General features: G+C 41.3%; 1 protein-coding gene across 1 annotated transcript; it reads left to right on the plus strand.

The window, feature by feature from the left end:
* The first annotated feature begins 1,290 nt into the window (after positions 1–1,290).
* On the plus strand, positions 1,291–27,092 carry PLA2G15 (phospholipase A2 group XV). The gene is made up of 6 exons (XM_063140972.1): positions 1,291–1,572; positions 14,442–14,598; positions 16,287–16,405; positions 18,188–18,286; positions 22,540–22,764; positions 23,441–27,092. Exons 1-6 carry the CDS (start codon positions 1,410–1,412, stop codon positions 23,950–23,952), a joined length of 1,275 nt encoding a protein of 424 aa, XP_062997042.1. The 5' UTR covers positions 1,291–1,409; the 3' UTR covers positions 23,953–27,092.
* Positions 27,093–27,442: the final 350 nt, after the last annotated feature.

Here is a 27,442-nt window from a genome sequence, read left to right on the forward strand (position 1 = left end):
GCACAATTCATATGGCATGTTTACTCAGAAGTAAGTCCTGCTGAGTGCAATGAGGTGTAAACCCTAGTAAGTGTGTATAGCAGCCTTATCCAACCTGGTGCTCTCCAGTTGTTTTGGACTACAGCTCCCATGATTCTTGACCATTAGCCATGCTGGCTGGGGATGATGGCAGTTGTAGTCCAAAACCTTTGGAAGGCACCTAGTTGACGACAGCTAGCATATAGAATTGCAGCCCGAATGAATTGAGAGCAAAGCTGACTTCTGAGTAAAAATGCACAGGGGTGGGGGAAAATGGGTATGTGTGAGAGAAATCAGAGAGAAAATTAAGTCCGAAAGGAAGTGTGAAAGACTGGAAGGGAAAAGAGCAGTGGTATATTTTATTATTTATTTATTTGTAACATTTATATTCCGCTGGATCTAATACAATCTCTCAGCGGTTCACCATATTTTGCAATGTAGGTGCTCAATATGACGCCCCCACAGCCCCGCTTGAAAGGAGAGTCTAAAATAGCATGTAGACCTGTCGATCCACAGCGACAAACCAGTTCTAGGAGTTTTCAAGTGCTTGGGGCAGGTCTTTTGTAAAGCGAATGGTTGGGGAGCGCTGGGAGGTTTCTTGCCTAAACATGCATAACATCGCACCTGCAATTGTTCATTCAGGACACTTAACTTTTGTATATCTCTATTTATTGGTTTTTAATGTATATGTTTTAAATGTTGTGGTGCCGCCTTGAGGCCCAGCATTGGGCCTCAAGGATAATAATAATAATAATAATAATAATAATAATAATAATAATAATAATAATAATAATATGCATTACAACGAGGAATAATATATTATTCCCGGGAAAAGTCAACCCTCCCAGCTGCTGCGAGGCTTGCAGCCAAACTCAGAGGGAACAGGGAAGTCTGAGGAGTGGGGGGTGTCGGTCCCTGGAGCCCTGCCTCGATTACACCCTCGAAGGGAGGTCGTAGAGAGCATCCAAACACACCCACCCCGGCCTAAAAATGCAACAACCCCCCTGCAGGCTGGAGCGGGACCGGATCTAATCGATTCGCGATTGGTTTTGCTTGGGCCCATCTTTTCTCCTTCTTTGTTTTGCTCCTTGATCGATGCATTCGGCTCTTCGCTTCCCAAACACGGAGCCCCTGGGCCGCCGACTCCGCCTCCTCCTCATTTCCGTCTCTGATTGGCTGCTGGGCCGGCGGCGAGAAGCAGATTGGCCAGCCGCCTCCCTTTTATAAAGGCCTGGCGGCAGGGTACGCGCCACCTTCGTACAGGCTCAGGCCGTCGGAGGAGTCAAGAGGGAAGACTGCGGCGGCTGAGGAGAGGCAGAAAATAAAAAGAGCCGTTGGTTGAGGGAGAAACTCGCGTAGGAGAAGCGGCAGCGGCTGCAGGAGGGCCTACGATGGTGTCTCCGGCTGGCTCGAGGCGGAGGAAGCGGCTCGCCTTCCCGCTGGCCCTGCTGCTCGTGGCCCTGCTGTGCTCGCCTCAGGGCGCCGGCTGCCTGCCTCGGGGGCGGCCCCCGGGCGGGGGCAAGGGCAGGTCCCCCGGGCCCCCGGTCCTACTGGGTAAGGACGGCGGTGGGCAGGGCGCCTGTGGCCGCGAGGGAGGACGTGTGTGTGTGTGTGTGGGGAGAAAGATGTGGGGAGGAGGGACCCCTCAAGGCCCCCACACCAGCCGTGGCCTGCACGCGCAGTTTCAGAGATAGTGGGGGAGGGGGCTGAGGGTGACAACGTCGTTGAGAGGTGGTTTTTTTTGGGGGGGGTCTTGTGTGGGCAAGGGTCTCCGTCAAGGTTACCACAACAGCCCCCTCCTCATTTTTTTTATGGGCAGCACGTTATGAAGCTATCTTTTTTGTGGGGGGGGGGAACTGAGGGTGAAAATGTTGGTGAGAGGTGGGTTTTTTTGGGGGGGGGTCTTGTGTGGGCAAGGGTCTCTGTCAAGGTTACCACAACAGCTCCCTCATTTTTTTTATGGGCAGCACGTTATGAAGCTATCTTTTTTGTTGGGGGGGGGAAACTGAGGGTGAAAATGTTGGTGAGAGGTGGGTTTTTTTGGGGGGGGGTCTTGTGTGGGCAAGGGTCTCTGTCAAGGTTACCACAACAGCTCCCTCCTCATTTTTTTTATGGGCAGCACGTTGTGAAGCTATCTTTTTTGTTGGGGGGGGGGGAAACTGAGGGTGAAAATGTTGGTGAGAGGTGGGTTTTTTGGGGGGGGTCTTGTGTGGGCAAGGGTCTCTGTCAAGGTTACCACAACAGCTCCCTCATTTTTTTTATGGGCAGCACGTTATGAAGCTATCTTTTTTGTGGGGGGGGGGAAACTGAGGGTGAAAATGTTGGTGAGAGGTGGTTTTTTTTGGGGGGGGTCTTGTGTGGGCAAGGGTCTCTGTCAAGGTTACCACAACAGCTCCCTCCTCATTTTTTTTATGGGCAGCACGTTATGAAGCTATCTTTTTTGTTGGGGGGGGAACTGAGGGTGAAAATGTTGGTGAGAGGTGGTTTTTTTGGGGGGGGTCTTGTGTGGACAAGGGTCTCTGTCAAGGTTACCACAACAGCTCCCTCATTTTTTTTATGGGCAGCACGTTATGAAGCTATCTTTTTTGTTGGGGGGGGGGAACTGAGGGTGAAAATGTTGGTGAGAGGTGGGTTTTTTGGGGGGGGTCTTGTGTGGGCGAGGGTCTCTGTCAAGGTTACCACAATAGTAGGGTGACCCTATGAATAGGCGGACAGGGCTCCTGTATCTTTAACAGTTGTATTGAAAAGGAAATTTCAGCAGGGGTCATTTGTCTATGACCAGCTGGAGAACCTGGGGGAAATTCCCTCTTCATCACAACAGTTAAAGCTGCAGGTGCCCTGCCCTCTTTTAAATCTGGTCACTCTAGTATAGCTCCTGCAGCTTTAACTGTTGTGATGAAGAGGGAATTTCACCAGGTTCTCCATGTATACAAATGACACCTGCTGAAATTCCCTATTCTATGCAACTGTTAAAGATACAGGCGCCCTGTCCGCCTTTTCATAGGGTCACCCTACACAACAGCCCCCTCCTCATTTATTTTTTATGGGTAACACGTTATGAAGCTATTTTGTGTGTGTGGGGGGGAACTGAGGATGAAAATGTTGGTGAGGATTTTTTTGGGTGGTGGTGGTGGTGGCGTGGGGTGGGGGGAGTCTTGTGTAGGGAAGGAGGCCTACAAAAGTTACCTCATCACTCCCCTCTTGGTTTTAATGGGCTATTATAGAGATATGGATAATGTTGGTTTTTATACTGTTGTTTTCTTAAGTTTCTGATGGTGTGTTTTTGTTTTAAAAAAATTGTGTACTTTTTAATGTTTACCATTTTTAACTGTTGTAAACAGCCCAGAGAGCTTCAGCTAGGGGGCGGTATATAAATGTAATAAATAAATAAATATGGGGTGGAGGTGGGGCAGAGTGTGAAAATGCTGAGCTTTGGGGGGCTTTTGGGTAATGGGGTGGGGGCAGGGCCGGTGCCAGACTGTTTTGTGCCCTAGGCAAGGTGAGCTACTTGCACACACCCCAAAATTGCCAACTTCAATTCAGCTATTCAAGAACAGTTTCTGAACTATTATATTTTCCTTTTATTACCCTATTTCTTTGATTCTAAGATGCACTTCCCCCCCATATAAACATCTTTAAAAATGGGGTGTGTCTTAGAATCACCGGTGTGTCTTAGTTTTTTCCCCCTGTTGCTGGTACTGAAATTAGTGTGTGTCTTACAATCGAAGTATGTTTTTTTCCCTTAAAACAGCTAATTTGTATAAAACTGTGGCCCTTAAAGGGCAGTACTGCGCCCCTCTGAGGTCTGCGCCCTAGGCCTAATGGCAGCTCCGGCCCTGGGTGGGGATCAGGCCCTGTAAGGCTTTCAACACCAGCCTCCTCATGGTTATTAAGATCTCAATCTCATATGTAACTCCTACTTTTTAAATTAGCGAAGAAATAGTTTCTAAGCCTGTGGGCGGGGATTGTCTCGTTAAATTGATTATTAATCAATTTAACAAGCCGCTCAGGTAGCTTGTTTGGCTGAGGAGCAGCATAATAATGCTAATAACAGTGCTAGTAATAACAGTAACTAGGAACAGCTTCTTAAGGAGTATAAACAGCCACTACAAATTAGACAGATGCCAACTCTTCTGTGTTTTCGTCACCTACTGAAACCATACCTTTCCCAACAAGCATTCCCAGGAAAGTAATTCTGTCTTCTGTTTACAGTAATATTATTCAGATAATTATGATCATCTGTGGTGTATCGTTCCGTACATCACTTAGAAATTCGTATTAATGTTGGTGACAGATAATAGTGATTGTTGAATAAATAAATGAGCTTTCTTCTCTCGCCTGATAGGCTAACAAATTTATTTGTGGTTGAAGTGTTTGTGGACCAGAGAGCCCTTGATGAGGATCCAGAGCAGGGAGTGTGGCTGCAACACACTGGAATTGTTTCTTTCTTCAGTAAAAGAGCCCTGGAATAACACAGCCCTGGGATAACTTTCGAAGTTTTCAGGGTGGAAGACATAGTTCAGTGGTACACCACCTACTTTGCAAGAAACAGATCACAGGTTCAAGCTCTGGCATATAAGGGCTGGGAAAGATCCCTGAGGCCCTGAAGTGCTGCTACCAGTGTGTGGAGAATACTGGGCTAGATAGATCAATATTCTGGTTTGGTGGAAGGCAGATTCTTACCTTGTTATCAGATGGGCTGGGTTGTGGCTCAGTTGCATACATAAAGTCCCAGTTTCAATCCCTGGCTTCTCCAGGTAGAGCCGAGGAAGAGCCCTGAAGAGCCAATCAGTGTAGAAACTGAGCTCCAGGGACCAATGCTTTGGTATGAAGCATAGTCTGACGTTAGTTTCTGTTGCAGAAAAAGGCCAATCCTACTGCAGTGTAAAGATTAACATATTTGTTTGTTGTACTTTTAAACTGCCCAGTAATCAAATTTCTCTGGGTGGTGTACATTAAAAACATAATTACATGGAGCATGCTGCTGTACAGAGCGGAATGAGAGGGAGAGCAGGGCCATATCCCGCACACTTCTTCCCCCAGTCCCAGAAACATGGATCATGATTATTGGGAGGTGGGTGAGATTAAAACCTCTTCTTTCTCCCAGAGATCATGATCCCCCCACCGATTGGTGAGGGGAGGCTTTAACCTTGCTCCCCATCCCCAATTGCAGCAACTTGGATCATGATCGCTCGGAGGAGGGAGAGGTTTTAATCTCCCTCTCCTTCAAACTATTATGATCTGCTCCCACCAGCTCATCAAACAGCTGTTTGGTGGGCTGGTGTTGTTGGTGGGTGATTTTCCTCAGAAGTAGATGTGAAGAGTGTCTTCTTTGCACATTGATTCCTAGTGGAATCAGGCTCCTACCAGCCCCCCAGACCACTGATTCATGTGCTGCAGGATCTCAATTTTGCTGCTTCACATGGCATGGGGGCGGGGATGACTCTCATGCAACCACTGTAGCTGGAGCAATAGCGTGGGGGGGGGGGGGGGATAGAGGTAGCGGAGTGCCTGCAGTGGGCTGCATGTTGCTTGCAGTGTGTGTTGCCTACTCCTGTTGTAAAAAATTGGGGCATAGAGAGAAAAGATGGAAATTGCATGTTCTTATTTAGTCTCTGGCCTCTATTGTCTAGATTGGTGGTTGGTTTCTGCAGGCCTAGTATTTCCATGTTTTGACTAGTGGAGTTAAATTGGTACAAAAATCTCATCCCTGTAATAGCACAGGTCAATGTCAGTGTTCAGGAAGCTTAATTTAGGCCATTTGGTGTCCATTGATTCCTCCAAACTGTCACAACTGTTCTGAACAATCATAAACCTAGGTTGTATTTATATAGCTAGGAAATACATACATGAAAGCACATGCTGCTTAATTTGGGGTTGGAAAAACTTGTTTTCTCATTACCACACTCAGAATTTTCTATGCAGAAATCTGTATATGTATGTTGGCTACAAGTAGATTTCTGACGCTCTGCAAACTGAAAAATGGTTTTATATATTGTAATTCTGTCAGAACAGAACGACTCTGAAGTTTAGGCAATTTTCCACCTCAGTGGTAAAATTAATCATACAAGTATACATTAATACTTCACCAAACAAACAAAAATAGTAGTTTGGCTAGTTATAGTGCAGTGGTTTAGGACATGTTAGTTATTGCCATGTTACTGCTAAGGAAACTGTTTACTTATCTTTTAACAAATCAACATTTGATTTTAAAAGATGTGAGGCAGATTAACTGAATTAAAACGAGGAAATTAATTAATACACATTTGTGAATTGCTGAGGTAATGGAGGGGAAAATAACTTGCATATGTGCCCCTCCATCAAGATGAGTTATTCCTCAGTTCTCCTTTCTTATTCTTTAGCCTCTGTAGAAAACAAATAATGCTTTGGCATTTGATCCAGAGCAGGAATCTGCTGAGATAAAACAATCGGTGAAGTATCTGCTGATCCAATATCAGGCTGCAGCCATATGAAAAGTAAATGAGGTTAAATAAGTCATGTGCTAGAGACAGATGCTTACTGTGGAGCTGTAATTTTGTAGCTCATCAATACATTATGGGTAAGCAGATGGAAATGTTAACATATCTTGTTTATATGAAGATTCAAAATAAATGTCATGCTGATCCATTGTCCAGGGAAGCACAAGTTTCTTGTTTCTACCATAGCTAGACAGAAACCATATAATGGCCCTGTTCAGACAACGCCTTAAACATGGCTTTAACCATGGTGAATAAGTCAAAAAACCTTTTTCACTGTGGTTAAAGCCGTGATTTAAGGTGTCATCTGAACAGTGCCATTATGGCCTTAGCTAGACCTAAGGATTAGCCCAGGCAAATGGAGGGGTCATCCCTGCATGCTCCTGGGATCCCCTGTAAGTCATTTGGATGCACAGGGATAATCCCGGGATAGGGATATAGGCCTGGTCTAGCCATGGCCTAAGTGTATATCAAGAAGATGGGGTAAAGTTGTTAACAACTAAAACTAGTAGGCAGTTTTAGGATATGGATCTGTAATTTCTGCAAATTACATAGGATATGTAATTTATTAAGGGATTATTGTAGTGTTCATTGGCAACTCATAGGTGCTGTGTCTTGGAGCAGAGCACTGTCAAATGTGAGTTTGTTTCCATCATTTCCTTGAACAATAGATTACAATGTTGATGTGTGGTCATGTATCTTAATGAAATCTTGAGAATAATGCTTATTTTTTATTGACACTCAACATTATCTCGGAGTATTATATTTTTGAATTTCAGTTAGTATTTGATGCTACTGTATGTGTAGTTTGGAGAGGTCCTTCTATGCATCAATTAAGGATAAAAAATTAATGAACAGCTTAAATAAGCTAACAATAATCCTGTTAGTATTATTTCTTAAGTTGCTTAGGTCTGAACTTAATGGGGCTTGTTTCTCAGTAGACATATACAGGGCTACACAGAAAACTTGTATACCACTTATATTTTATTCTCCCTGTAGACGTAACGCTGGGGATTTCCAGTCTGTCCTTTGCTCACTGAAGTTATATGGGAGGTTTCTAAATCTTTTAAGTACTAAATCCAGACAAATGAAAATTGATTTCAGGCTAAGGGCCAAAGATTTTCCAAAGACTGTGGTTTCTTCTCCTTTGCTATTGTGGGTGGGGTTTTTTGGGTTTTTTTTTTTGTCTATTAGACACTTGCTTAGGTGCTGCATGGTAGTCTTAAAAAGTATGATATTTGCCAGTGGTTTTCAGAGATTTTTAAAACAAATTTTAATTCTACATATCCTTCTTCCCTGTCCCTTATTCCTTTTGTGTCATGTCTTAAATTTAGTTTGTAAGCCAGAGGTCATGGACTGTCTTCCAACTTATCTTTAGGAGCTCCTCTGAGAGCCTTTGGGGGGGGGGGGGGACGCTAAGGACACGGTATAAATGCTGTAAATAAACAGACTTTCTAAGCTCAGGGAACCATATCCACATCAATTGTCTGCACATTGCAGAAATGTTCTGGGTCACATTGTAGGGCGCATACATTGTTCACGAAGAAGAAATGTCAGTCTCACGTTTTGCCCTGTGAACTAAAACTTTGCCCTAGAACAGTTGTCTTCTGCTTTCCAGTTCTGAAGCTGGTATTCATGTTATGGGGCCCTCAATGAAATCCACATTGATTCCCCTAATTTTGGCCAGTTCTCTCCCCCCCCCCTAATCTTCTAAAAGCAAAAACGAAAGGGGCCATCACAAAAAGTTCCCTTTAACTTGAATACTGCTTGCGACCTGATTTGGCACCTGATTTGCAACTTAGGACCCAGTTCTATTTTAATGTATATCTCATTTACCTCTCTCGTTTTTCTCAGGAAATATCTTCTTTGCCATAGACATACTGTGGTGTAGTGTGTAGTATAAATAATTCCCTCTCTCTAACGAACCATAGGAGTTGTAGTTCTTTCAGGCATGGTGGTTGTGACAGAAATCTTCTAACAGAATGTTTTCAGCATTGCCACCAAACAGCAGTTCTAAAGCTTTACTAAAACAAATTGTGCCACAGGTTAGGCTATAACCTACTAATTGAAGACCACTCATCACTCCTTTGTGATTTGAACCATGTAGCTGAAGATTATTAGGGATGCACAGCCTTCTTTCAGAATATCTTGTCTGCTTTCGCTTCCTTTCTCCTTGAAGAATCCCAGATAAGCGTCCAAGGAACCAAGGGTTGTGCAGAACCCTTTGAAAGCCACTGATCTATACTAAAGTAATGGTATCCCATATTAAATAACATTGCTCTATTAGCCTGAATATATGCTGAAAGAGATGTTCCTTTTTGTGTTTTCAATTTCCTTGTGTGTTTTCAGCTCAGTGAGTTCACAGGAATTACCAGTGCTACTGTAAAATATTTTTCTCCATAAAGAGAACTAGTGCCTTTTTAGACTTAGTTAAAATTGGTGTAAATAAAGTTTTAAGAATCTTGGAGCAAATGTCACCTCTGATATTGCTAGATCTAATTAGACAGATAAAGGTGTTAACTGTTTGTGTAAGCTAAACTGGTGTTGCAGTTATAAACCCCAGCAGGGAGGTGTAAGAACTGGCTGAGACAGGGAGCTGATTAATATCTCTTTGAGAGAGGGAGTGGTCCCATGCCATCCGAAAGAGGCGCCGGTCAGACCACTCCTGAAGAAATCCTCTCTGGAAGATCTTAATAACTTTAGGGCAGTAGCAAATGTTCCTTGCCTGGGCAAGGTCCTTGAGTGGATGGTAGTACCTTTGGATGAGACTGGTTACCTGGAACTATTTCAATTGGGGTTCAAGCTGCATTTTCGCATGGAAACATCCTTGGTCGCCCTGTATGATGACCTTTGTCAGGAATGTGATCCTGTTAATACTGCTGGATTTCTCAGCAGCTTTCTATATCATTGACCGGGGTATCTATCTGGGGTGACTGTCCGAGCTGGCAATGAGGGATACTGCATTGAAGTGGTTTTGCTCCTACTTGCATGGCCAGTTGCAGAAAGTGGTACTTGGGGAATATTGCTCAGCCCTGTTTATTTACCATGAGGTTCTTCAGGGGTCAGTTTTTGTCCCCCATGTTGTTCAGCATGAATTGAATAGCATGCAACTGCTGAATAGGTTTGGAACCCATAGTTTTGGAATGATCTCCCATCATTATGCTGATGATATGCAGCTCTATTTCTCCTTTTCATTTTCATCAGGTTAGGCTGTGTATGGATGTGGTAAATCACTGCCTGGCTCATCAATGGACTGGATGAGGGCTTATAAACAAGCTCAGTATAGACAAGACTGAAATCCTGTAGGTGGGTGGTTCCTCGAACGGGATGGAGGGTACTCAGCCTGTTCTGGGTGAGGTTGCACTGCTCTTAAAGGAACAGGTTTGTAGCTTGAGGTTTGTTCAGGTAGAGTGCCTTCTATTAGCTTCAGCTGCTGACCCAGCTATATCCCTATCTGGGCTAGGTTAACCTGGGTAATTATGCTCTGGTAACCTCCAAATTAAATTACTTCAATGCACCCTACATGGGACTCCCCTTGAAGACTGTTCACAAGCAGCTTGTGTAAATTGTGGCAGCCAGATTAATAAATGCGACAGAAGGCCTGAGCATATAACACCAATTCTGGCCTATGTGCATTGGCTGCCTATATGTTTCTGAGCCTGATACAAGCTGCTAGTTTTAACTTATATGACTCGAGGCTGAAATACCTGATGGAGTGCTTCTCCTGAACTGAACCTACCTAGACACTTTGATCAACATCTGAGGCCATCCTACAAATGCCATTTCCAAGGGCATCTCGGAAGATGGCAATAAGTAATGAAACTGTTCATTTAAAACCATATCCTGCCATTGGATGTACAGCTGGAATGGTTCAGAGGGTATCTGGTCTTGTGACATAGCTTTATAAAACATTGAAATATAAGCATGTGAAAATGCATGTTGTTGCTACTCTTTAGCTGTGTTAATCTGTTCTTTTAGACTCACTGTAAGAGAAATACTGAGAACAAGTGGCTAGGTGGGGGGCAGGGAGTGTGAGTGCAAGAAGGTTTTAGCACTCACTCCCACATGCTTCTAATATACAGGAAACTCCTCCCCCCCACTCCCCCCCATACTTTATTAACAATTATGGCTGAACTCTGGCATACAGGCCTGTCTGGTTTGGCCATAGGCAATGCTATTAGAGAATTAACTTTCCTACGCAAGGGTTCATAAGTTATTTACTTAGGTCAAATTTGGCAACTGGCTGTCCGAATCAGTGTTTGTTTACATGCTTGATCTTCAGAAGGATCTGCATGTCATGTATTTGTTCGTTTTGGTCTGAATGATAACTTAAAAGATTCTTGTAGAGAAAACTATCATAAGTGATTTTATGAACTGTTCTTGGCCAACAGCAATGAGTGGGTTTCCTAGGAAAAGAAATAGTTGCAAAAATAAACTTAAGTTTCTGCTTCTGGAAATTAACTTGTAGAGCTGGGAGGACAGAACTGGAGATTTTCCTACCACTGTGATCAAATCTCTAAATAAATGGCAGATTTTTTTTTTTTGCAAACGTTAAAGCCCAGTTAGCTTGCAGATGCAATTATTTCAAATGTCTAGATGCCCAGCTATGCTAATACATAAGAGTTTTCCAGCTTTGCATATGCCGACTGCCCCTAAGCTCCTTAGAATTAGTTTTGGTTTATATTCTGTCCAAGCTTGGAAGACCTTTGTGAACAAAACATCTGGAAATAAAATATTTCCTGCCGTGGTGGTAATTCTGTGCCTTCTTTTTGTTGTCTGCTCTAAGTGTAGTGCTGTTATGAAAGATATCTTATGAAAGTTATTTCATAAACATATCTCCCAGCAGTAGATAGTCAAAGGAGCAAACGTAGATATGAAAAGCAGTCAGCTCTCTGATTTGTTATCTTGTGTGGAGTTAATACTTTAAGGGACATTTTAAAAATATTTAGCAGAAGGTTGCATTGTAGGCTAGCTGGTCATTGTGTGGCTTGCCTTAGTGACTTTCTGGAAGCCCTAGCTAGCACAGACTGCAGCTGCCCATCTTCTGATATGGCTGAGATGGTGGCAGCATATTATTCTATTGCTCTCGCATTTACCCTAGAAAAAGCACTATGATATTGGGGAAATACAGGTTTGAACAGTTTGGTTTGCATATATAGCTCTCTGCTCTTAAGCACCTCACATAGGAAATAGGTCCTGTAATCCCAGTGGAACTTTGATCATATGCTAAATCTACTTGGAGACTGGTGATAAATGAAAGTCCATTTTACATCAATCTTAAGAGTGATATTAAATGCTTCTCACATACTTTAATTGTTCTCTGCTGTATAACCTATTCTAAAAGGAACATGACATTTCAGGTTTAAGAGTTGGTATTTTAGGGTGTTTTTTATTGTTCATAATAACAGTATTTGACTTCAGCTCTCAGTATCCCTAGCCCAGGGAGGATAACAGTGAGACCTGGTGGATCTAGCTGGGAGTATAGGAACCTGCTGTGTATGGAGGAAGGCTATTGGTCTGTCTAGCTCAGTATTGTCTACGTTGTTGGGCAGTGGCTCTGCAGGATTTCAGATAGTCTTTCCTAGTCCTACCTGGAGATGCTCAAGATGGAACCTTGAACCTTTTGTATGTAAAACATGTGCTGTACTACTGAGTCATGGACCCAGGACCATGCATGAAATGTGAGCATAGAATATGTCCTGGAATTCTCTGAAATACGCTGAGTTTCTATGGCAGTTGTTCAGGAATTCTTTCAGCAGGCACAACTACAAGGAATGGGGTCTCTGAAGGTAGTTGTCCTAGGCATAGTGGAGAATTGGGTACAATGGCCATTCATTAGGGCTGTGTACTCCAGTATATCCAAATATGAGGTACTTTCAGGGCAAGTCTGTAAAAGTAGTAAAACTGCCCACCTACCTTTGAGGCTGAACTCTGTGAAACTGCAGACACGCCCACCCCTTATATCCTAATGTTGATATGAAGGAGAATGCCAAGGAATGTAGTAGTCTAAACATGAGCTGCTGGAACATTCTTTACAAACATTCTAGTAATTAATTGGCTCAAAAGTAATTACTTAGTGGCGTAGTGATGGTATGTAATTATACTCCTGGATTTCCACTGAAGACTCACGTAGCACAGGATTTCACCGTGGATTTCATTATATATATAATGTGTGTGTATGTGTACGTGTGTGTTTAATGTTTTACCTTCAATATGCTTGCTTTGTGAGAGGTAGATGATACGACCTTTATAAAAAGGAATAAACAAATACAGGTTTATTTTCTTAATAATTTTTTTCACTTAATTTCAAAGCAGCCGAGATGATGAAATACATCACATTTTGCCATGAAAAGAAGCTGATTCTCATGGCAGTCCTAAATCTTTGTTGTCTTAAAATCCATCCATTTTAATGTAAATGTTTGCTTTTATATATTCTGTTTTGGCCAATGGATATATTTGCTGCTAAATAATTATCAAGGCTGCTGGCAGGGATATTATAACATTAATCACATGGCTCAGAACTTTACAAGGTCCACGGAAGAGAGTATGTAGTTCACTGGTGGTTGGGGGAGGGGGTATAGTGCTCTTTTTAGTGCTCTTTTTAGTGCTTTGTTTATTTCTTTGGACTGCCATCTCCATTAGTAGAATGTTGTATATAACTGCTTCCATTTTATTTACTCCCTTGCTGACTGATGGAGATAGAAATATTTCCATGGTTGGAACCGGACAACAATTTATTTTATAACTTGGCAGAAGCCTGGCATTGGTAGAGCATTTCCATGGGACAAGTCATGTTTTTACTTTGAAGTGGTATGTGGGATATGTTAAATCAGTGTGGCAAAGCGAACTCTGTAATGCCACATTTGCAGAACAAAGGCTGTTTTCTTTGCTGTATCACAGCAGTGATCCTTTCAAAACAAACGTTTAGAATTGGACCATGAAGCTGGCTGTACTAAATGCAAAGGATTAAGTCGATTACGCCCAATGGAGCTTTTCTCCTCTCTGCTGCTCCTCCCAAAAAACTTCTCCTGCGGAAAGGCCGGGGTTGGGATACTGGAGATGCAGCAGGAGAGGGGGATTTCCCGACCTCAGAGGGGTTGGTCACAGGTGTAGCAGTGCCTTCCCTGCTCACATGGCACCTTTGGATGCAGCTGCCCAGAGAGCTTTGGCTTTGGAATGGTATAGAAATGTAATAACTAAAATAAACACCTAACTAAATTACTTTCTTTGGTTTAGATATGGCATAACTTGTTTAGAGGAATGAGTGACATCTGGAGAAAACACGGTTGATGTGTAACAATCATGGCAAACAGTTGCAAAATATTCCAGTACTCAATTGCAAAACGTTCCAGTAACAGTCAGTTTTTTAAGATACCATATTTACCTGATTAAAAAAAAAAAGTTCAGTGTAATAAGATTTTCAGTCAGTTTAACTCCCATGCCTGAGAAAACAAGTCCCCCTCTCCTGCTTCAAACAATCTGTACTCTGAAGTAGGCACATTACATAAATTGTGAGATTCCCAAGTGTGAAAGAATTCTTACAGCTGGACTCGTGAAGATCAGATGACTGGCTTGAATACTGAGCAAATACTAAGTTCCCTTGCAGTAGTACTGGAACCTCTTCTCCATGAAGCTCAGATTGCTTTAGAGCAGTGGTTCTCAACCTGGGGCACTCCAGATGTGTTGGACTGCATCTCCCAGAATGCCCCAGCCAGCAGAGCTGGCTGGGGCATTCTGGGAGTTGTAGTCCAACACATCTGGAGCGCCCCAGGTTGAGAAAGGCTGCTTTAGAGTGTGGCATCGTCTATGGGAAAAAATAATAATTGCAGTGCATTCTCAAGTATCCAAAGCCAAATGTAGTGCAGCAGTGGAGGTGGGGATACATGAGTGAACTCATGGAATTTGGTGTAACCTTCCCTCTCCCCTCACTTTCTTGTATCATTACAGTGCCAGGAGATTTGGGCAACCAGCTAGAAGCGAAGTTGGACAAACCTTCCGTGGTGCATTATGCTTGCAAAAAGAAGACGGACAGTTACTTCACGATATGGCTGAATTTAGAATTGCTGCTTCCTTATTTTATTGACTGCTGGGTAGATAATATCAGGTGGGGGCTGCAGCATTGTTAAAATGACTCAAACCTGAATAAAAATGTGACTTTAACCATTTCGATTCTTCTTTGGGTAGCAGACATTGGCACCAGGAATGCTATGAGATCTAGGAGAGCTCAAGCAGAGAGGTCATACCTGCTAAGGACATTTTTGACAGCCAGTGTATTTCAGTGGCTCTGAGGGGGTCCATGTTCAAATCCTGGCTGAGCTATTGATCTGAACCTGCTTCACTCAAGATGATTTTTTTTTTTACATTGATGAGTTCCATTAGTGAAACCATGAATTCTGCTTGTCACTTGTGGAGTACATGTATGCATGACATAACATTTTAGTTGCTAGCATGTTCATGCTGCATTTAAACTTGGCAAAATACATGTGTTTGTCATGCATGGATCAACAATATTTCCTACATGGATGTTACTTCAATATGACATTTGGTCTTGTATGATGCATACCGTGCTTAATGTCTACTACTTCATCTGTAAAATGGAGACATTGATCTACCTCACAAAGAACAAGAGGTTGTAAAATAATTTTAATGTGCCAATAAGTGTGCAAGAATTGAGTCATAGATGGAACTGATCAGAGGATGATTTGATTCAATCCTCAGCCCTAAGGCAGCATTTTTCGCAGAGTCACCCATTACCAGTTATGTACTAATATTTGTTAGTACAAACTTCGGTTTTACATGATTTATGAATTGAGCCAATGTAAGAAAACATACTAGTTTGAAATTGGCATGAGTCCGGACATGAAATACTATCTGATTAAAGAAAAAAGCCTCTATGCTGGTGTTTAAATTGCTGCTGAAGAACATGAATAAGTTGTTTACCTTGACAATAGTTGAGTTCTTGTTATTCAACTTGCTTTGTGCCTTTTAAACACTTAATTGCTGTTTTCCTTTCATATCAGAATGTGACCTATGAGTTACTGTTAAATTAAGTTGACATGTGGACATAGAAGCCTTCAAAAGAGCAAACACTACAAATGATATATTGGCAGTGCAACTGTAGTCACTCATGTTACTGCAAAGCAGATGCAACTCAACGGAGCTTATGTTGGCAAGACATCAGTTAACATTTTTCCACTTACCTGCCAAAATAGTCAATGCACTGTCATTAATTCAGCTGCTTAAGATAAAAAGCAAAAGTTGGGACTCAAATTGTGAAATTTAACAAATTATTAAAGGCACTAGCATTTTAGAGCAAATGTCACCGCTGCTTGTAATTATCTATATTACATAGAATGGAAGGAGGCAGAACTGTAGTGGCCAGGAAAAACTGCCTGGAAGCTATAATGAGATAAACCAGTTGCTTCCCAAGAAGTTTTTACAATTATTAGATTTGGCTTTTCCAAATAGTACTTTGTAGCTAAAGTCTACTAGGGAAACTTTGTTGAAATGCTCTATTTAAAATTGTCTCAGAGTCTTAACCCACTCACAGATAAATTTGTAAAGAATACTGATATCTTCTCTCTAGATCTGAGTTCTGCCCTTTGGTCGTATGCTCTCATGGTGCAGATTGATGGTGCCCATTCTTTATTAGTTTAACTTGGGAGAGCTAGAAAATTAGTCTTCGAAGTCCATTTGTAGTACACATTTTGTGCTCCTGGTAATTCAGATGTGTAAGTTCTCTGTGTAGTACAATATGACTATGCTCACCATTGTCTTTATCTTCCTCTCCAGGCTGGTGTACAATCAAACTAGTGGAACCACTCGGTCACCAGATGGGGTCGATATCAGAGTTCCTGGATTTGGACAGACATTTCCTTTGGAATTCCTTGATCCTAGTAAAAGAAGTGTTGGTATGTATTTTTACCCAACCTGTTCTTACTAGGGAACTGCATAGTGGTAGCATCTTGAAGCAATGTCCCAAATACAGGTAAATGAAGCATACAAAATAGCCTCTTTTTCTAAATCTCCTTGAACACAAGCACCTGCATAATAGTTCTTGTGATGCTTTTTGTAAGATAATGTTGGGCTTTACTTATGTATTTTTAGTATGTATATATGCCACCTTATTGGCTAAAAGGCAATCAAAGTAGTGTACAACAATTTAAAACAATTTTTAAAAATAAATAAATAAAACCTTTAAGGCTTTAAAGAGAAAATAATTGCAATGCTGGGGAACAGCCTCTGAGATTTCTTTTCTGTATATTTTTTGCATTGATGGAAAGAGGCCATTCCAGTAATAGGTTGTAGAAAATTAGACTATGGCCATTTTTTCACCTGCCTTTTCCCCAGGATCGTCCCAGGATCATCCCTGTGCATCCAAATGACACACGGGATCCCAGGAGCAGGCAAGGATGATCCCTCTATTTTCCTGGGATAATCCTTCGGTGTAGAAAGGGCCATTGTGTCTTCCCTGCTCTTAAGGTTAATATGTGCTGGAAGGGAAATGATGCAATGATTTCCTTACTGTTACTAGAATGTTCAAGGAGATCTGCCAGTTTACTTAGTCATTACTTATATGCTTGAAAGTTTTTGTTTCTGTTCAATAACTGCAGGCCAATCTGTTCCTGGACTGTACTACTTTAGGTTGCAGATAGTGGGGATCACATGGTTGGATGTTTCTGCATTGTGGGGTGGGAATCTTTCACAGTCAAAACTAAAAAAAAACAATAGGGAGAAGGCTGGGTTAGAAATCCTTCTTGTCATCTGAATTAAGGAAGAAATATCTGAAAGTGTGTTTCCCCTCTCCCTCTAAATTGCTTCACTAGTAATATTACATTGCCAGTTGCCTTTGTTGCTTAAAATAACCAGTCTACAAATATGCTGCATTTTCTCTTCTATTAAAGCATTATCTTGAGCTAGTTAAGAGTGCTGCAGTGGATTGTAAAATGCATATTGTTTTAACTTGGTTGTATATAAACCTGATTTTGCTGAAGTCCCTTAGTAGATACTGAGTGGAAACTGTTACAAAGTAGCAGTTTTACAGGATAATTCACATGTTCCTTTTGGTCATCTCTGACTTTGAGCTAATGGGAGCAGTTAGCTGTTGTGGGTAGTGCAACACTGTAGAAAACTTGTGGCATACCCCCATTCTACTCCTGTGGGTAGGGAGCTCTGCCAGATGTTTTTTTGCTTCATTGACACTGAAGTGCTCTACTGTGAGTTTCTGTTGATGTTACATTGCTTATGCAAGTAGGCCATTCAGGCATGCTCTCAGCTACCCAACTGAGCAACTGGAATGATCATGCGAATCAACCCTGAGTGTTGTGTTTTAGTCCCTGATTAATTGAAAATGAATGCCATCTCCAAGTTCTTTCTGAATTCTTAGTGCACGTAATTGGCGTTATGGCCCATTTTTTTAGACTTATTAATATGAGCAAACTGATAATGTAATGACTGTCACGACAAGCGAGTGGGAGTTGTGTATTCAAAATGGCAGCTGCAGGCACTGCAGCCTCATTTTGGGTTAGGCTGCTGTAATGTGTGAACAAACCCAATGTTATAACTACCCCAGACTTCGGTGAAGGTGTATGTGAGCTGGGTGAAAAGGATCATGAATTTTTAAGTTTACTCTGGACAAAAGGCAGTGTTCTGGCCTTTCAGTATCTTTGACATTCAATTTCTCTTATTCACAGGTACTTATTTCTACACACTGGTGAAGACTCTGGTAAACTTGGGCTACCAACGGGATGAAGATATTAGAGGTGCTCCCTACGATTGGCGGAAGGCCCCAAGTAAATAAAACTTCATTATCGGGATTAAGGTTATGCAGCAGGGTGAACTGAAGATCTAGTTTTAAAAGCTTGACTTAAACTGTGGCTCATGCAAACATACATTTTCTGGGGAAAGTAGTTGGCATCAATAGGACACAAGATGAACTGCCATTCAGTAGGACTGTGCCAAAACGTGCAAGGTTAATCTTTGAAATCTAGCCTTGAAGTGGAGAAAAATACTTTCAGTAACTAAAATAGATGTGCCTCTATCTCACTTGCATCCCATCCTCCTTCAGAATGTGTTTGCCACAGTGTTAATTTGAATTGGCCTTAAAGAACACTCCTCACATGTGCTAAAAGAACTGGACCGTTCAGTTAGTTCTAGTCCGAATTAAAGATGAATCCCTTTAAAGAATCCGGGATACTTAAAGGAACACCTCATCCGGTATGATCCCCTTCCTGCCTAATGGCCAAAGATCTTTAAGAGCAAGATTGCTGTCAGAGATGGGATTGGAGGGCTATGAGGAGGACATAGAACAGAGGAAGCTGGTCAGGCTGTCTGTTTAGTCTAGTATTGTTGGCTCTGACTGGCAGTGGCATTTCAAGCTTTCAGGCAGGGTCTTCTCCTCCCCCTCCATCACATACTACCTGATTCTCTCCAGGGATTCAGCTTGATGCTGTGTGTAAAGCATGTTCTTGTACCAGTGAATTATACTCCTGCCCCAAAGAGTAGAGCTGCTTCTACTGTGGCACTTTCCCTTCCCCATGTAGGGGAGCCGATCTAATTAGTTTACTAGAACATCAAATAAAATGGTAACAATCTTCTTGTTGAGAAGGGCTTTTATACTGGCAAGCTGCTGGCACTAATTTTGTTCAATAGCTTCTTGTGGCTGGAAGGCAGTGCTGCTTTTTGGGGGGAAGTTTTAAATGCTTTTTTGCTGCTGTATTTTATTTTTGACCCACACTTTTAACGGTTGTAAACTACCACAAGAGCCCACTTACAGGTGAAGAAGGAGCATTAGATCTTTTAAAATCATTAACTTGTCCTATCTGAATGGAATGTATTCATGCTTTTTCAACCCCTTCTGTTTATTAATAGCGTGCTGATTCCTTTACTTAACATGCCTGCATCCCCAGAAAATAATTTCAGCTTAAGATTCTGTGCACTATACAGAAGCTTGTCAGTGTTTCAGCATTCCAGCTCTCTATTATCTGTTAAGGTTATTGGTTTGAAAACAAGTTGGGAAATATTAAGTCTTTAGCTTTCTAACTGTTTTCGCTGGCTTTAACTGTTTAGCCCCTGATACAACTGAATGTCACCTGATAGTTAAATAGTTACAGGGTTACTTATAAACAGGTCTGGGTGACCTTTATGTGTCATAGAGCTAAGATGTTACAACACGCCGAAGTGCTCTGCCTGAATCCTGGAGGATAGATATTGATAAAAGGATATCATTAAAATCACCCAGTGTCAACTAAAAAATTACTCCTTTTAAATGGTGTCAATTTCCATATTTAGCTGCCAGTCATCAAGTGTACAAAAATCAAGTGACAAACTTACTTTTGTGAACCTACACATTCTCTTTGCAGTCTGCGTATATCAGATTATGTAAACAAGATTACATCAATTAAAGAGCGTCAGTTTCTTATCTGTCGAATGAGTGTGTATGTATGTATGTGTATAAATAGGAAGATAAATAGATAGGCTTTTGCCTTCAATCATAGAACTTCAATCTTAAAAGGTTTAGAAGACAGTCTAATGGAGAAACCTTGCCAAGCCTTTGCAAATGCACAGGTACAACTTAAAATGAAAATATAAGACAAACATGATAAAGAAAGAAATAGAGCATAATGATGAAAAAATTCTGTGCAGGGTGGATTTGATTTAAATCATGATTTAAATCACAACTCAGAAAGACTTGATTTAATCATGTGACTCCCCCCCCCCCAAAAAAAAGTGCACTCTTCCTCGCTATACTTTGCACAACTCAAGAGTTACCAAAGACTCATTCTTGCTGGTATAATATTAATATTTACAACCAGATGAAGGTTTCATTTTTAGAGTAGCAACTTTTCAGATTAGTTTTACAGTTATATCAAAAATACTGATTTGATTAGAAACACATCATAGATAGATAATTAAATTATTGTGAGGTGAACTAGCTCCAGTTTAATAGGTTAATCATTCATATTTGGACAACTTTTCTGCTGTACTTTATTGGAAGGAGAAAAATAATCTTACAGAAACCTCTGGAAGAGCATAACGTTGTGAATGGATTAATGGGATTCATTTACCAAAAAAATTAAACAGCCTCATGTTACATAATGAAAAACTATAGAAAACTATGTTTAGATAGATTTTTTCCTCAAAAAGCATTTTATTGAAAAAAATCCAATTTAAATAATTTTTAATTTTTTTTAAAAAAAATCATTGATTTTTATCCACCCTGATTCTGTGATTATATACACCCAACAAGCAAGAAGAGAGAGAGATCCTTAAATGCAAAGCTAAACAAGAAAAAAAAACAACTTTGAAAGAGAATCCATAATTTATAGAAATATATGTAATATATTTAGGAATGGACAATGTTCCTTCGAATTTACATTCAACTCAAAAGTTTGGATTTACATTCAACTCAAATGTTTGGATTTTAACATTATGTTTAGATTTGTTATTCCAATGAGGACTAAGAAGTTCCCAACCTTTAACAAAAACAGAGGATTGAATATAAAATTTCAGTTCTGTTCAGAAGATAAGCTGCTTGGAAGGAAGCTAGTTTGCCAGTCCATTAATAAATGCATAATGTTGGTCGAATAACCTTTGCATGTAGAATTGGAGTCTGCTGAATGGCATTTCATCCAGATGCCTTGACTTATTAGCTGAGTAACTTTTCTCATTCGTCCCCATGCTGTGTAACACAAAATACTTTGCCTTTGACCAAGTTAGGGGTAACCTGTTTTAAATATAGACAAAAATGTGTATACCCTGTGCTTAAAATGGAAATCTTCCAAGAAGGTTAAGCTAATTTCTGAACCAAAGAAAGTTGAATATTCAGCCTATTTTAGCTCTGCTTAATTGGCAGATTTGCCTGTTTGCATATGTTAGTGATGGTGATAAGCAAGAAATGGTGTGGAGCATGGAATTCTTCCCCAAACTGCAAGTCTTAGTCCCTGTACTGAGACTTCATAGAATCATAGAATAGCAGAGTTGGAAGGGGCCTACAAGGCCATCGAGTCCAACCCCCTGCTCAATGCAGGAATCCACCCTAAAGCATCCCTGACAGATGGTTGTCTGTCTTAGAAGTATATCTTCAAAGGCTTCAAATGCATAACTGAGAACAGAGTAGAGTGAAAAGTTAACTGCATATTAAGTAGAAATGAAGCAGTATGGTCTCTGCTAACTTGCATGATTTTTGCATTTAATTTTGCGTATTTCCCTGGGGATATAGGACAACTGGGAGTGTCTTTGGGAAAGGCATGTACCCTTTTTCCTCCGGGATATCTGCACATTCAGAGGGGGAACTAACCATGCAAACTGCAGTTTGTGCTAGTGTTGCAGCAGTCCCTATCAGGCTCACATGTAGGAAGGAGACTGATGTGTGCTAAAGCACACATCTTGCATGAATTCAGTGTGCAGAAATAATATCCACACATTGTGTGGCTGTGTTGCAGTTACTCTTCAGACCCTTGCCCTCAAATCATTAAAAACCCCAGTGGTCAACCCTAAGGCCTTGTTGCTTTAGGAATTGTGGGGGTGATAGATGGTTGCTACATTTGGGATGGCTAAATTTTAAAAAGCGCCACAGTTCTTGGGATGCTAACGGAACCTCGTATGTTGGGACTACAGTTTGCTCACATTTATACAAATGTGACACAGGAAGTGCAAACGATTCAGAATTCCTGCATGATTATATGAAAGTGAATTGTGGTGAGATGGATGAGTTCTGTATATATCTGGGACTTAAAGCATCATGAATTTTGCTTTAAAAAATCTAGGATAGGAAAGTTGCTACTTAGCATGCTATTCTGGGAGCACGTTACATTTCCATAGTTAAAACTTGTTTGTAATGTCCGGAGCTACCCTGAGAGAAAACACCAAAGCGTGAGCAATTATTGCAACTTAGCAGTAATTTCACATTGAGAAATCACTAACTTGGAGGCTGTTATTCAATGGCAAAACAGAATACAGATGGTTTTTTTAAAAAAATAAAAATAATGATACTGAATATACTCTTTCAGTTAATTGGATTAATTATTTGTCATGTTTGTTGTAGATGAGAATGAAGACTACTTTGTGGCCGTCCGGAAACTGATAGAGATAATGTATGAAGAGCATGGCGAGCCAGTGGTCTTAATTGCCCACAGCATGGGAAATATGTACATTCTCTACTTCCTCAACCATCAGCCTCAAGATTGGAAAGACAAATACATAAGGGATTTTGTATCTCTGGGCGCTCCATGGGGAGGAGTATCTAAAACTCTTCGAGTACTTGCGTCAGGTAGGTGTGCGGCCTACAGAAGGAGAGTTACACTGAACAGGTGTTTGTGATGCCACCTGAACACAGTTAACCCTAACTCATATAGTTTGATCCATGAATGGGGACAATTGTAGGAACCTCTTAACATTAGATGACAATTTTTATAGGACAGTGATTTTCCTTAGTGTATGCCAGCTTTAGTACAGCTATCTACTGTTGTCCTCATATATTCAATAAATGATGCCCAAGAATGGCATTATTATTATTATTATTATTATTATTATTATTATTATTATTATTAGATTGTCACTTCATTCCTATTAGAATTTTCGAGGTGTTTATTTCATGCTAAATTCATATATTCTAACTGTTCTAACTTTTAAAAAGCAAACCAGCCAATTAGTAATGTACATATCAGATCTGTTAAAGTATATCCAGCCATTTGGTTTCTCTGTGATAACATTTTTCTTCAAAGCTGTCAGTTTTGCCCCGTTCCCACTAAGTATGTCTGACATCAGGCATAGGTTTACCACATTCACTACATGTATCACAAACATTAGGATGTATTTAAAGTTAATTTTCAAACTGCACTTTTATTTTGATCTGGGTCATGAACTTGACAACTGGGTGATGGTTTTATGAGAATTGGTTGTAATTAATGAGTTGTAATTAATTGGTTGTAATTTTAATGCCACAGGTGACAACAACCGGATCTCCGTCATCAGTTCCCTTAAGATCAGAGACCAGCAGAGATCAGCAGTTTCAACCAGCTGGTTGCTCCCTTACAACTATACATGGTCTCCAGATAAGATCTTTGTCAGCACGCCATCTGCAAACTATACTATCCGGGATTACCACAAGTTCTATACTGACATTGACTTTGAAGATGGATGGCAGATGAGAGAGGAGACAGAAGCCTTGGTCTACAAGATGACCCCTCCAGGGGTGCGCATACATTGTCTTTATGGCACTGGGGTAGACACTCCTGACTCATTCTTCTATGACACCTTCCCAGACAAGGAGCCTAAGACCTTCTACGGAGATGGTGATGGAACAGTGAACTTGGAAAGTGCCTTGCAGTGTAAGAAGTGGGTGGGTCAGCAGAAACAGGAGGTGATACTCTATGAGCTGCCGAAAAGTGAGCACATTGACATGCTCTATGATCCCGTAACAATTTCCTACGTAAAAAAGGTTCTCTTTGCCTCTTGACACAGTGCCCAACGCTCTTTTTCTCCGTGACACTTGGAGGCCTTTTAAAGATGGGGAGTGGAAGATTTAGTGTTTTGGCCTCCTCTTTTTAAAGCCTGTTTATTTGGCTTGTTGGAAATCTGTTTGATGTCAATTAATGATCACTTTTCTCTTGATTAGTGCTCGTAACGCACCATGGTGTCCTACATACAAACGGCTCCTTCCAGCTGCATATAGCCATCTCTAGTAGAATACCTGGTGTCCCATCTGCGTGAAGAATGTGTTGTGCTTATTCTCTGGGATGTAGGGAAGTCATTCTCTTTCCATGCTTATTGAGCTGTAACATAAAGGAGAAAACATGAGGACTTGACTGTTCTGAGGGGTCAGAAATACCCGATCATTGTTCCCATTAGAGAAGTAGGCATTGAGTGAAGTCCCAGCAGCAGCTGTTACAGACACATGGATTTAATATTACATTGGGCTGGTGACATCCAGCCAGACATGTATGTCTCTTGGAGAAGATACAGTATGTCTTGGAGTTCCTGATAACATCTTCTAGCAGAACCTGCCAGTTTGGTCCTGGCCAGAGTGAGGTGGCTGTGAAAATACTGAAGACAGCAAGATTTTCAGTACTGTGACATGTGCATTTCTACTTGGCTGTAATGCTAAATGTTGACAGGCTAGGCATTAATGACCTTCTTAAGGTGGGGATCTCTATGTACCATTGAGAGCAGTTGCGGCTACTTGAATACTTGAAAAGCCTTGCTTTTGTTCCAAGGCCAGTTTCAGGTGAAGCGCTGGTTTAGCCAGATGCATCCGACCTGTGATCTGGAGTGGTAATTATGCTAATTAGATGGCTTGTAACTGGCACACCCTGGGGGGAGGGGGATAATAAGCCATCGTGGCTTATTTTCCCTCCCTGATTGATCAGGACTGTTTCAGAATTGCACAGCCCAACCACCCTGGTCCGGTTCATGTGTAACAATAAGCCATGGCAGGCAGTTTAAAAATGGCTGCTAGTACTGCAACAACAACTCCCACTGGGAAATTAGCCCATGGTGGCTTGTTACATGCAAAACAGGCCTGTGTTGGGATGCTTCTAACATTGTATGTCTTTGAGACTTGTGCCAAATGCCCCAGTTTAAATGTCAGACTGATCTGGAGGTCTTAGCTTCATTCTGAGTTAGGAGCCTAGAGCCCTCAGCAAGCACCTGTGCAGCGCAACAGATGTGGGCACATCTGGCTTGTTCTACTCCACTGTTCCTGAGTGGAAGTGGAATCTGCAAGAGCTGGCAGTCTGAAAGTACACATTTCCTGTTACCAGTCCTGTGTTAAGTTCTAAATATTTTTTCATGTAGAGCTTTTAAACAATCCAGATTATAACTTTGAGTATTGTTACATTGCAGTAGCTTTTTGCATTAATACTGGTCGGTCAAGAAACAAGTGGCTTTTTCTCCAGTTTAAAGTGCTTACTGTGATATGGAATGTATAATCATGTTTTCAGTAATGCCAGTAACAAACTTAAACAAGGCCATTGATAAACACCGTGGGTCTGGTAATAACAGAAATCCCTGATGGCCTCTACCAAACACCCTTCCACATCTTGCTCCTTGAAATTGTCTCCTCAGGCCTTGTCTTTGAATTGTCAGCTTAAATCAACTTCCCTTTGTGTAGTTGCAAGTATAATTTTGTCTAGGTCTTGTTGCAAATGCAGCCTGCTAAACTGGCCGTAATTATAGCTCTAATGTTGGCCATGAATCTGGTTTCACCTTATCTACTGAGATATTCTCTATTCTGCCCTTACTTGCCTTACAGCCACAAGGTGCCATTATGTTTGTTGCCATGTGGTTGTCTGGAGCAGCCATTCTCTTTTCAGAGGGTGAAACGGGGGGTTCCTTTTACATGCAGAGCTTGTTCTTGGCTTTGCACATCTATTTCGTGTACTTAATCCAATTTCATAGTGCTACTGAAATTCTAATCTGTCCAGGTCTTCCATTTCATACCCCCTCCCTGTTGATTCTAAGTCAGTGACAGTTTTCTTGTCGGTGCTTATGCCGGCTAGCTGCCATCAAATTAACTATGACCAGATTAGCAGCAGTAGGTGTTTCTTATTGGTTCTGCTGGAGACATGACTGTTTTGCTCCGCCTTTTAATTTTGGTTTAGTATCATGTAGGGACTTGTATTATCCCATAATAATGAATGCAAAGATGTTTGGTTATGTTTTGTCATTTGCTGTGGACATTCAGACTCCAGATCCTTGCTGTATGCAACAAATTGGGACAAGTGGGAGCCGTTTTCACCTGCCACTGAATCTTGTGAATGATGCTGGTCCACCAACCTCACTGCCGTGTAATAAATCCGCTGGATGCCTTGCAGCTTTTCCAAGCTCTCTGCAGATCTTGGCCAGGATCCCACATATTGTGCAACTAGTTTCCTGAAACTAGTTCTTCTCAAACAGCAGCTTCCCAGGGTCACATGTAAGACTGCTTTTGAAACAGGTTAGTTTCAAAACAGTTTTATATAGTTTGGGATCCAGCTGTCCAAAGTCAGATTTCCACTAGGCATACATCATTTTCTCTGGTGATCCTAAAATGTATCTCTTTGGAGCCTGGTAGCTGCTGCTGACTTGGGAGAACCTACGAGGAATTCATGTGGCTTTTGAAACTCCCAGGTGCTAAAAAATTGTCCAGTTTTCATATCCTTACAACTTTCTTCCCAGGTGTATTTCAAAAACCAAAATTCTAATGGACCAAATGTACTGTTTCTGGTGCATCATTGAGAAAGCGCTGGATGGAACTCCAGTCTTTTTTGGGTAATGCTAATGCTGCTGCAAAGTTTCAGGGTCACTATGTGATTCTGCTAAGAAGGATAGACTTCACCACTGAGCAATAAGTGCAAATGAGTTTGCAGGCCAAAGTCAAGAATTCTTGCCATTAAGCTAGTTTGTGAAGTACATAGTATTTGAGATGTTCACAGGTTCAGGGACTGCACAATTACTTTGCTGCTCTCTGCTTAACAGTATTTTTGTATAGAACGCGGCCTGGTAAGGCCTACTGGTTTTATACACACTTTCCTCCTCTTTGTGTATGAATATAATGTTCAGATTTTTGCATATTTGATTGTCATACTTTGATAACATAATAAAGTTGATCAACTACTACCTGTTCCTGTGTTAGTGGGGTTGTACCTCTTGTCTTCTATTTCTCAAATCTATGCAAAACACCAACATTGTGATAGAATGCAATACAGATAGCAGTCCTGCAACAGTGATCAGCAAGTGGAGACTCATTCCGTCGGCAGCTAATTTTTGCTTTCATGTGTCCCAGGGCTTGCTCTGTGAAGGCACATGATGCTGTCACATTGCTGAAGCTAAGCAGGTCTGGGTCTGGTCAGTGCTTGGACAGGGTCCACCTGAGAACCAAAAGAAAGGATATAAACAAAATGCCTAAAAGTAGTCTTCCTGCCATAGTTAAATGCTTCATTACTAGTGGCAGGATTGTAGACAAATAA

Source organism: Elgaria multicarinata, chromosome 14 (genome assembly GCF_023053635.1).
Source record: "Elgaria multicarinata webbii isolate HBS135686 ecotype San Diego chromosome 14, rElgMul1.1.pri, whole genome shotgun sequence".
NCBI classification, from domain to species: domain Eukaryota; kingdom Metazoa; phylum Chordata; class Lepidosauria; order Squamata; family Anguidae; genus Elgaria; species Elgaria multicarinata.